This window comes from Telopea speciosissima, chromosome 4, assembly GCF_018873765.1.
Source record: "Telopea speciosissima isolate NSW1024214 ecotype Mountain lineage chromosome 4, Tspe_v1, whole genome shotgun sequence".
NCBI lineage: Eukaryota > Viridiplantae > Streptophyta > Magnoliopsida > Proteales > Proteaceae > Telopea > Telopea speciosissima.
In genome coordinates this window covers 22,749,780-22,761,928 of record NC_057919.1, presented here as the reverse complement: position 1 = coordinate 22,761,928, position 12,149 = coordinate 22,749,780, and the positions used below count along the sequence as shown (strand labels likewise).

The following is a 12,149-nucleotide window of genomic DNA, read 5'->3' as shown; positions in this document are numbered from 1 at the left end:
CAGCTGGATGGATGGGGCTGAAACTCAAACTGAGTTCAGTATTTAGGGGGTGGAGTAGCTGCTGAAAATCTGAGGATGATCCAAAGGCTGGACCAGAAAATATATGAACTAATCCTAGTAGTACTAGGAGAAGGGTAAACTAGTAATTTGGCCAATCAAAATAAATATCAGAGAACAGAGTTATATTGAGTATTCGATTCTGATCACAGAGTAATAAAATCAGTCAAAACAGATCAGTATTCACAGCAAATCGATTTAGAGTTTTGAATAGTAAAACAACAACATATAGGAACTGGGGCGGAATAGAGATTTCATTATATGTAGATCAGCAGGTCCTATCTGTACGAAACTTGAATTGAGTTCTGCTTTAGGGTTGAAGAACAGTTGGTCAAAATATGGGCAGATTCTAACGGCTGGATTGTCCTAATCAGAATTCATGCAAAAAATGTCTTTCATATGAATCTCAACTTGAACAGAATTTAATTTTGGAACTAGAACAGCAGGTACTGGAAGATGGATTGCGGAAAATTAATTAGAACAGTAACTTGAATCGATGGAAGGGAAGAAGATGGAAGAATAAATAAGATAGAAAGACACCTGGGCATCACACCGCCAGGTGATTGGATGGATCAAACACTAACCAGCCTTTGATCACACACAAGGTTTCCACGATCAAAGCATGGATCTTCACCAATGGAGAAGAAGAGCAGAAAAGATAAAGCTTTTTTATTAATCAAAATTCGTGTAAAATGCTGGACCCCCTTACAAACTTATATAGAAAACTCAAAAACGGACTCTGACACTGAAAGGGAAAGGTCTAAGTCTAACCCAATCCTTAACTAATAAGGTGACATGGCCTGACTAGGAAACTGAAATAATAAAGGAAATTGACTCAAAATAGGGCTCCAGGCTAACTAAAACACTTGATAACAATTAATAATTAAAATAATACAAAAATAAGGACACTAACTTAACTAATCCCGTATGCCTAGCCTCTACCCATATTATAGGGCCATTAAAGTGGCCCATTACAATGAAAACCCATGGTATCAAAGGCTCAACACATACATAATCCAACCCAAGGTTTATTTCTAATAAAACAAGACAATTTAGGTGATCTAATTGCATCACTTAAACATAACAATGGTGAAACGCGAGGTACCTCAAAACACAATATTTATGAAACGTAAGGTACCCCCAAAACATAAAATTCCAATAGTCAGGTACCTTAGGTGCAGTTTCTCTAAACATTAGTACGTGTTTGGTTGTGTAAATCTGTGGGTGTTACATCTGTGGACGCATGAATCTCAACTTTTTGAACCATTTGGTTGGAAACGGATTTACATCCTAAGATTCACCAAATCTTAAGATTCATCATTTTACACTAAAAATCAAAATCTTGAGATTTCACCTCATTAGGTGAAATCTAATTTGAAACAGGTTTTTACACTAGGGTATAAAAACCTCAACATCTTGAGATTCATACCAAATCGTGAAAAACCTTTCACTGTTTTTCACATTCCCTCTCTCGACCAATGACAATTTGGGGCTTCAGAAGAAAACCAGACCTTCTCGATTGCAAATTCATCTCTGTGGCCATCTCCGCTCTTCCTTTCCACCTGCGTTTCGTTCACAAGAATGAACCCTAACGAAGCTTGAAGAGGGTGCTTTCGTCTACACCTCCGGTGGGTTTGACAACTTCTTGCACGGGAAAGAGAAAAGAGAAAATAGCCATGAAATACAACCTTCTTTCTCTGCTTTTTCTTCAAGGCTCTCAGCTCTTGCAGCTCCTTCTGTAGTCTCCTGTTCTCCTCCGTCAGTGTCTCTCAGTACCTCTTGAGATACTCACAGTCTACTTCCGTTTGCTTTTAAGCTTCGTCCTGCGTTTCCCCAATTTTATTTTTCTCAGAAGAAAACCCAAAAAATAATTAAACCAAAAGGTCTGAAGATAATGAAGAGAGAAATAAATACCTGGCTCTTCTGTTCTGAAACCAAGCTTCTACTTGACGAGGTCGAAGGTTAAGTTATTTTGCAAGAGCAAGCTCTTTAGTGTTGTGGTTTTGGATTTGGTTTTAGGTTGCTTTTTGCAGGTTGGATCCATGTCTGACAGAAGGAATTCGGGGAAGTTTTGGTCGGATTCAAGCAGTGAACAATTGGTTTCCAGGAAAATTTGGGTTGTGGTGATGGGAGAGACGAAATGGGTTTTGAAGGATCTGGGGAAACCAAAGTAAGCAAACAGTTTTTTAGGTAGATGCAGGTTTCAGAATCAGGGTAACCACACAGTTATTCTGACAGAATTTCAAATCCACAGATACTCTCATCTATTGATGTTACATCTGAATCAATGCAGGCATCCAGAAATTTACGCAAGCAAACACAATATTTAGGTCCCCAAGTGTAATTTACCCATTAAAAATTAAAGGAACAGAACTCTAATTAGGCCCCATAACTTCAGTAATTAATAAATCCTGTATTCATTCCCCCTACCCATATTTTATGCCCATTAAAGTATCTTGTTACAATAAAAACCCATTGGACCAAAGGCCCAACATGTTAAACTCAACCCAATGCTTATTTCCACTAAAATAGGCCCACTTTTGTGTTTTATCTGCATCAATTATTCATGGATTCAAGAGTTGATTCAGCAGATAATTTAAACAATAATAGAACCAAAATATTAACTGAAAACAGATCTCAGAAACTAGATCAGAAAATAGAGATGTTAAGTTGACCAGAAGTAGGACTCTGGGTTTGACTAGAAATTTAAGGTTTTCAAGACTGAAGTAAATTTGAACCTAGAGCTAATAACTAGAATAGGAATTCGAAGAAAAGAAGGCTATACTTTTAATGAACAGAATAATAACTAAATATAGAGAACAGAATTAAGAGAAGCGGATATGTGTTGAGGCATCCCACTTGAAACATTACCTTGGAATTACCAACAGCTACCTGCTGAATCACTACAACAAAAAATATTTTGAATCACCACAGAACCGATCATATTGTTTGGATGCTAATAGCCTTTACATATGTAAATAATGTTTAAAAAGACAACCCTAAACTGACTCTAACACATCCCCATCGATCAGCTATTAGGGGATCTTATGTTGGCTCAACCAAAAAATTAGACCCAAAACATAAAATGTAACCTCTTCCCAGCTGCAGGCTAAAAGGAGAATCCCTACAGACTCGATTATTAAATAGTAAAAGAAAAAAGAGTTCCAAGCTGAAAGGAACTCTTCTCCATTGACTAGCCTACTGGAGAAGTCTTAACTGGGTAGGACACTTTCAAAACAGCTCTTGAATTTATAATTTTTTATTTCATCCTTTTACAAAACAATATAATAATAAGAAAATAAAAAATATGAGGATTCTAAACATCCCACAATTTCTGGTTTAGGAGAAACCAGATCTGACCTAAACTCTTAAAGTGCATGCCATGTTTGACCCAAAAATTGGTTCAAAACTGAACCAAAATTTCCTTCCTCTTTCTTTAGCTGGAATTCTTCATCAGATATAAAGATCTAATATTAGAATGAACAGATCTGATCTATTTTAGTAACAGTAATGGAATAATAAAATAAAGAGGCAGGCCTTGGCACAATGGTAAGGTTGCTCCTTGCTTTATTGCATCAACCAAAAGGGAGGATACTGCTTGGTTGTAGCCTCTAGTAACACTCACTAAACTCTCACTTTCAAAATTAATCAAGGTTATGTTGTAGATAAAACAGATTTAGTGGAAATAAGCCTTGGATTGGATTATATATTTGTTGGGCTTTTAATGTACTGGATTTTCTTTGTAACAGGCCACTTTAGTGGACCTAAAAATGGGTAGAAGGTAGGAATACAGGATTTACTTTCTTAGTTTCGTTTGGGTTGCTTTATTTCATTATTTTATTGTTTATCTCTTTGCTTGTAAAGTTTGGATGGAGTCTTGTGTGAGTAGATCTCTTCCTCCTAGTTTGGATAGAGTTTTAGTCATGTGGGACACCTATTCTAACTAATTAACTATGAGAACCCATTCTCTCCAGGAGCGTAGCCCCTGCGTCAGTGAGGGAGCCAATGGGAGCATGCGCAAAAGCATCAATAGGGGTGGCATTTCCACCTTTCATGGGGGGCGGGGCAGTCATTTTGTCCCCCTTTTTGTCTGGGCGCAGACTGTGCAGTGCGCATGCTCCCGGACAGAGTTCTTTTTCCCTTAGATAAGATAGAGGTTTAGACCGTTTAGTCATGTGGAGCATCTATTCCTACTTTGGATAGAGTTTTCCTCTTCCTCATTTCCTATTTCAGTTTCTATATAAGCATTGTAAGATTTCATAAACCCTACAGTTTTGCTAGTTGAAAAAAGTTGGCTTTACCTCCAATGTTCTGTGAGATTTAGAATGGGTTGTGGATGCAGTGCTACCCTTGGTGAGATGCTAAGTTTTGGGTTGATAGGATTTCAGTCTAGTTCCAATTGAGATGCTTAGTCCATAACCTTCTACTTCTCTTCCATTCTTCTTCATCTTATCCACCATCAATCCAGGTTATTATTCTCTGTTTCAATTCTGTTCTTATGCATACTACCTTGCTGGTTTTTCAGTTTTCTGAAGGTTTTTCGACCAAAAAAAAATGTTTTCTTAAGGTTTCAGTATGAGATTTCAGATCAGTTGAGAAAAGGAAATGAGAGAATGATTTGTCTTGTCAAGATGACAGAGGCCACTACTTTATTTATAACTTAAGATTATTACAAATATGGAAGATATTCTCAGCACAATTAACATGTGCAACATGAATCTACACACTATAAGGTACCTAGTTACATTACACACTTCAACATGAGAACCAAAGAGAACTGAACCGAACCGGGTCAATCCCAAATCCTTCAACAAGATAAGACCTACTATAAGCAAGCCGACCCTATTCTAAAGCGTCCCACGGTTGTGAAATTTGATCTTGCTGATTTTATGATAGAATCCTACTGCAATATGACTTGCTGGAATTCTCAGATCTGCTTCTATTCTCTTCCTTAGTTTCTGATCTCTTGTTTCAGCTTAATATCGTACTGTTAATGCTTGATTTTGTTGCTATTTAATCATCCTTCGATATTGTTCTGATTTCCATCATAAATCTGAGATCGATCCTTTTATCTGAAACCCTAATCAAGAGTTTTACTCTAAGTAGGATACCTCTTTAAATTCAGATCTGACTGTTGGATCAGAGCCCTCTTTGGAGGAGTTATTCACCTCTATAGTTTGGAGTCTGGACCAGAGTATTGCATTTATCTGATTCTTTGATTTCAAGTTATTTGAATTTCATTGGATCTGGTCCTTTGTTTCTTCACTGCAGTTTTGGTTTATTACTGTTTCTGTGATCCTACTAACAAGGTACTAAAACTCGGGTCTCGGTACCAACTCGGCCCTTGGAAAAACCGAGTCGAGTCGAGATCTCGCCGAGTTGGTGCATTTTTTTCCTTCGACTCGAAGCCTCAACTCGGTGGGTTTTAGACATAGTTTGGGTCTGAAACTTGATATTCAACCTATTTTAAGCCATTTAAACACAATGACACTATCAGATTTTGCAAACACAAAGTCCAAATATGAGTTTCAATTCGGACCATAGGTTGGTAGGCGATGACGTACTAAAATACCCTACTCTACACATAATTTAGTAATATAAAGAAAGCAAAACATTCAATTAATAGCTAAACATCTTAAATAAGAATTAGAAATGTTAAAGTGATACATCAAATTGTTTAACAGTGTTACAACTATCATCACATAAAATGACTTTGAATCAAGTATTCAGTCCCTGCTAGTGTCACATAGTCTTCCCATGACATAGTGTTGCTGTAATATTGCATATAGTGCTCCACAACAAGCATATAAGAGTTCTGTCGAGTTAGGTAAGTAAATACATAGTAGATGGGTCATTTCCATGGGTCAACCCGAGATCTCGTCAAGTTCTATCGAGTTAGGTAAGTAAATACATAGTAGATGGGTCATTTCCATGGGCCAACCCGAGATCTCGACCCGAGATCTCGCCGAGATCTTGTTTTATTTTGTATCGTATCCCATCTCGTCTTGGTTTCTCAAAAAACCGAAAAACTCGCCGAGATCTCGCGAGTTCTTGAACTATGCCTACTAAGCCTTTAAGCTTCTGAAATACATCAGGCTAGTTATGTAACACTGTTCTCCATGTCTCTAAATCCCTGCATTCCTATTCTAAAATAGGAAAAAAAGGGAAAAGAATTTAGGTCTAAATTCACTTCGAATAATTATCCATCCAAATTGAACTCTCTAGTTCCTAAACTCTAATTAGTATATTAAGATTTACTCAATACATACTGCAAATTGGTTCAAGTAACTCCTATTTCGATTCAAACTTAAATAACTGAGTGCTAAATAATTCAAATTTGTGCTGCTGACTTGATCCACAGATATGTGGTTCAGAGCATAATTACCATTAAAATCATTAAATAAAAATCCCAAAGCCTACTAGACACTGACCAACAACCAATATAAATCTCACCCAATAAAACTTTCACATTTAGGCTGATCCAAGGACTAGAAAGTTTAGGGACTCTTTTCTGGGACATGTACCCCACATGGCCTTCTTTGTATTATTAGATGCACATAAATCTGCATCAGGGAGCTTTTAGGAAGAAGATGTTTTCCTGGTTACTTTGGATTGACTGGGGAGCTTAGGACAGTTGTTTTGTCTAGCGACAGTGTCGTATTCCAAAACTATTTTGTAGGCATCAAGATTTACACTAGATTTCTGAGCATCTTTTTTTTGGAAATGAGAGATGCCCAAGATTTAAAATGAATAGCTACTAGATTATGTGCTGATAATTTATGCTCCACAATTGGCCATGCAAGTTAACTTACATTCTTATAGAACAATAGATTTGCTATGCTTGCAGTGCATCAGTCATAATAACCAGCCTTTCTTCCTCCCCCACAAAGAAGCAAAAAAAAAAAAAAAAATCTCTCCCTAGTCTTGCTTCCTTTTTCAGCCACTCCATCGATAACATCATGAGTAAGTTTCTCAAAAGACTACTTCAGCTATTGCATCTTGCAAACCTCAATGAAGTGCAACATGCTTACAGTGAAACAGTATGTACAGTTTTAACTTGGTAGGTTTCCCCACAAATTCTTGGATACAAAATTCAAAATTTTGATTGCTATTTTAGTCTACGCCTGTATATTTCATTACTGAAAAAAAATAATAATCTATATCTTAGATGCATATTTGCAGAGGTCATTGGTGATCTTGTAACTGGCTGAAATTTCGCACATGATAAAATTAGTAAATTATATGGCAGCCTAATCCTGCTTGTTTCGATGAGTATGTCCACTAGCTGTAGCTTAGCACTAGGTGCATGTTTTGCCTATGTTGCTGATTCCTTTTAGAGAAAGAAGGTAAGGCCTTTTTGGCCGTTAGAGGAATTTGTCCATTAGCTTAGTTCCCCTCCCTCTAAAGGAACATCCAGGTTTCGGCTCTCTATGGAAATGTAAAGAGAAAGGCCCGAGTCCAGATCAGGTTAGGAATTATCAATTTAACTCTAAAACCAGGAGTCAACTATGATAAGTATCATGGTTGCCGTTATCCTAAAAAGATAGGCAGTGGGAGGAAACATTCCCTACATGGTTGCCAATTTCTGCCATTTGGAGCACCACTTGGCCCTTGTGACAGTTAAATAGAAAAGGTAATAGGGTATCCTCTAGTTTCCTGTTTAGCCACTCATGAGTCATGAAATATCTTTGCTTATTTCAATTGTATGGTCACTGTTAAAGTCTTACTTCGCTGTTGGATAGATGGCGGACATTGGTAGCTCATGAAGCAATTTGTTTTTTTTTTTGTTGGATTTTGGAGAGTAATGGTCCAAACAGGCTGATGTTTTCACAATTCAGAACTGTATGAGATGTGTGAAGGCCTTACTTATATATACAACATAATCAGTGAAGAAAGTTGTTCCCACAAATAAAATAGAAATTCCACAGCTGCTTGTCACTGTTATATGCAAGATAGACCCTTCAACGTCATGGCCAATTTGATCTACATGATAGTTCATTATTTTGTTGGTGGAATCAATGAGGGTAGGATTTCTATAAAAGTTAACATCAGTCTCCACACTGAAATAGGTAAAGTCTAGTAATCTTGGATTGGCATAGATAGAGAAGGGGTTTTGTTCCTACTAAAAAACATGTCACTCTTTTGGATATTGTTATTCCCTGAATGGCTCTCAAACCCTTGCAGAAGTGTCTATATAACCTCAACTTCGACTGTGATCATTGGCAAATAGTAGGTGATGCACATATGGAGCATTCTTAACTATTTTAATCCCTGAAATGATTTGTTTGAATGACATAACTCTTATAATCTTAGAGAAGCCCTCCATAGCAATGATAAAGAGTAAGGGGCTTAGAGGGTCCTTCTATCTTATAGCCCTGCTCGGTATAATGTGATCAAGGTGGATCTATTTACCTAGACTAGAAATGTTATTGTAGGTAGAAAAAATTGAGACAAGATTACACCATCCTTCACTAAAGCCTAGATGTTCTTTGATGGCTCTAATGAACCCCATTCCAGTCTGGCATAGGCTTTGGAGACATCAATCTTGATGGCTAAATAATTAGATTTCCTCTTTCATTTCATTTGGTTAATCGACTCAACTACTAAAATAAAGTTGTCAACGTTATCATCATAGAGGAAAAGGTTTTACAATTCTTGTATTTGGAACCTTTCCATCACGAATACCATATTTCAATTTGTGGACTGATCATTTGACAGGTTGGATTTGAAAATCTCTGTTATGCTTCCTAACAAATTTGATTGCACAAATCAACCATTTGATACATCATATAAAGCTGTCCTCTATCATGTGTCAATGTTTTTTTTTTTTTTTGTTAATTTTTATTTTCTATTCGCTATTTACTGGTATCAGTAAAGAAGGGGTGGGGGTTGCCACGTGATTCCAAAGCTAGGATATGAAAAGTGACACTTCACTGGCTGAGCCAATTGGCAAATGCAAGTTCATTTCAACTTTAAGGAAAAATTACAAAAAAACCCCTATAGTTTGAAAAAATTACACTGATCCCTGCAAAATTACATTCATCTCCCCTTCATTTTCTTTTTTGTCATTGTTGGGTCAAGTTTTCTGGTTGATCCAACTATGAAGAAATCCTTGGTTGGTAGGCCTATTTTTACAACATGGAAAATCATGAGGCTAAATATTGGTAGACAGTTATGCCTGATCTCCTCTGTTTTAATCTAGAAAGTACTCTTGCTATTTTCCCGAGCTGTTTTGCCTTCGAAACATGCCAAAATGGCCAAAAAATGTATACATCAGCACCAAAATCTCTGACTCATGAAAAGCTTGTCGAGATCTTCGATTTGATATATTTTTCACCTTATGTTTGTTTGTAACTCGAACCAGACCGAGTGGGTTCTGGGGGTAGTTTTGTACTTTCATTGGTTAGGGTTTTCTCTATATTGTATCTATGTATAGTGGTTATCTCTTTGAGAGATGTGGGGGGTGTGAGAGGTTTTGTTTTTTCTTCACAGAAATAGTGGATCTGGATCTATCTCTTGGCCATGGATGTCGCCTACTTTCTTGGGGGTGATCCACGTAAATCGTTGTCTTGTATGTGTGCTTTCTCTTTGTTTTCTTTTGCAAATCGTTATTCTGCTACGTTGTTATTTCCTAACAAGTTAGGCCTCATGGTCCCCTACTCATAAGCCAACTTCTAGCCTAATCAGAGATTTTCAAATGAAAAAAAAAGCATTGGAAAATTCTAATTACCAAGAGGGTGCATAGAACATGCTTAGTTGCATGGACATACATTGGAGGAAAATGATTGAACTTGGAATTGAAATTCGACACATGGCTAATCTAAATCATTTTCTAGGTATCTAATGATCATAATTTTGTCTTATGAGTCTACCAAATTTGGGCTTAGTGGACTTGCTCTGAAATTTTTGTCGTAGATAGATAATCTTGTGGACATGCCCACCAAAGTCGGGCTTTGTGGACTTTCCATGTGGTTTTTTAGCTGTTGGGAAGTTTGATTTTACAACAACCCTAGCAAACCACATCATATCCCCGACCTTATTTGTGTCCCTTTCAATAAAATGGACATTTTGGCCATGTCCTCATCTTAGTATCATGAATGCTTCAAGATTTTGTCTTTAAAACTTTTATTGGAAGCAATTTCACCTTGTACATCCACTTAGATCAATCCATAGTGTGCATCACAATTAACATAGCTGTCACATTTCATGACTATAGTTGAACAAAGGGTTTCTCCTTTTGGTTTGTTATTACTCCACAGATCAAGTAATGAAAGAAATAAATTTATTTTAGTATGAAAGGCAATTTGATCAACAAATAAATAATTCTAACGTTTTGAGTCTCAAATTAACGGAGTGGATTTACTTATTAATTTTTTAGAAAATAGGAGAGATATGTGTAAATATCCAAAGTTTACGGATGAATATATAATTAGGCCTTACCTCAGGGGAGGTACATGTAAATGTCCCTCTTTTTTTTTGTTTTAATGAAAAGTCTCTCCTGAGATTGGATAAGGTTACGGGGCCGCCGGCCTTTGAGCCATTGTCAAATAGAAAATTCTAGAGAAAAATCTTCTTTTGATGGGACCTACTTAGTGTGGGACCCAACTATTGGATGACATGACACGTGTACATTTGCCACGAGAGACTGACTTACAAGCAGCACCTGAAACCGTCGTAGCGCTACTGTCATGTAGTACTTTTTATTACTCTGTTTCCTGTGTTGAGGTTTTCACCCGACTCTGTTTCTCCATCTCTCCATCTCTCCATCTCTCGATTACAGATCGAAATTTCACAAGGGCAAACAATGGCAGATTGGTCCGGACTTCCAGAAGTCCTCTTAGAATTGATTTCGAGTCGTTTATCTCTTGCCGATCTGATTCGATTCAGCTGCGTCTGCAGCTCATGGAGATCGATCACTCCTCCGTCTCTCCACGGGAAGCTCCTCCCATGGCTGATAGTCCCCAGCATCACAAGAAACAGACCCAGAAAGAGAAGAATTGGTAACATCTGCGACAAAAATCTGGGTATCGTTAGCCTCTCCGATCCCACACGCAAGGTTTACGAACTCGAGCTACCAGAGGCTGCTGACAGGCGAATTTGTGGATCCTCAGCGGGATGGCTCGTAACAGTCCATGCCAATTCAGAGATCCAATTGCTGCATCCCTTTACCAGAGCTCAGATACAGCTTCCGCCGCTTACAGCCTTCCCGAGCCGATTACCTGTCCCTCTGCATCAAGGAAAAGAGTTCGCCGGCCACCTCCGTGACTATTATATTCACAAGGCTATTGTGGGTTTTTGCTCTTCTGAGTCGGAGGCGATTGTTATGGCTATTCGCAAGGAGGATGACCAACTGGCCTTCTGTAGGCCTGGGAAGGACCTGCGGTGGACTGTATTTGAAGGTTATCTTCGTCGGTCTCATGATGTCATTTTCTATAAAGAGCAGTTCTATACTGTTAAAGGGTCTGGGCGGGTTTTCATGGTTTCTGGCCTCGAAGATGCTTCTCCACAGCTGACGCTGGTTGGTCATCGACCCACGAAGCCGTCCTATCCTAGTAGACTCTATTTGGTGGAGTCTTCGGGAGACTTGCTAATGGTTTATCGGTTTCTGGATTTGTATCTTTATGTTGATGATGATGATGATGAGGATGTTGTGGTTGATAGTGATGATGATGGTACAGAACCAGTACGTTTACCCCACAGAACCGTAAATTTTGAAGTTTACAAGCTAGATCTCGGTGAAGGAAATTGGGTTGAGGTTGACAACCTCGGTGACAGAGCTGTGTTCGTTGGCTATAATGACTCATTCTCTGTGTCTGCTTCTGAGTTCCCTGGATGCAGGGGGAACTGCATATACTTCACAGATGATTATTTTGAAGGATACAATCGACAGAAACATGGCGCTCTTGATATGGGAATTTTCGATTTAGGGGATGGGACTGTTGAACCACTCGTCGGCAGAAACCAAATTCATTATTTTATGCCCCCATTAGTCTGGTTTTCAACAAATCCTTGGTGGCGAGGTGGGTCAGATGTTTTGACTCTCTAGTTATAGAATTTACTGGGCTCGATGTTGTGATGCTGGCTTCCCAATT

The 12,149-nt window shown here is 38.1% G+C and overlaps 1 protein-coding gene across 1 annotated transcript; it reads left to right on the top strand.

Annotated features, from left to right (window-relative positions):
- The first annotated feature begins 10,814 nt into the window (after nt 1-10,814).
- LOC122657525 (F-box protein At2g26160-like) lies at nt 10,815-12,149 on the top strand. The gene has a single exon (XM_043852250.1). The coding sequence runs from the start codon at nt 10,862-10,864 to the stop codon at nt 12,101-12,103; it is 1,242 nt and encodes a 413-aa protein (XP_043708185.1). The 5' UTR covers nt 10,815-10,861; the 3' UTR covers nt 12,104-12,149.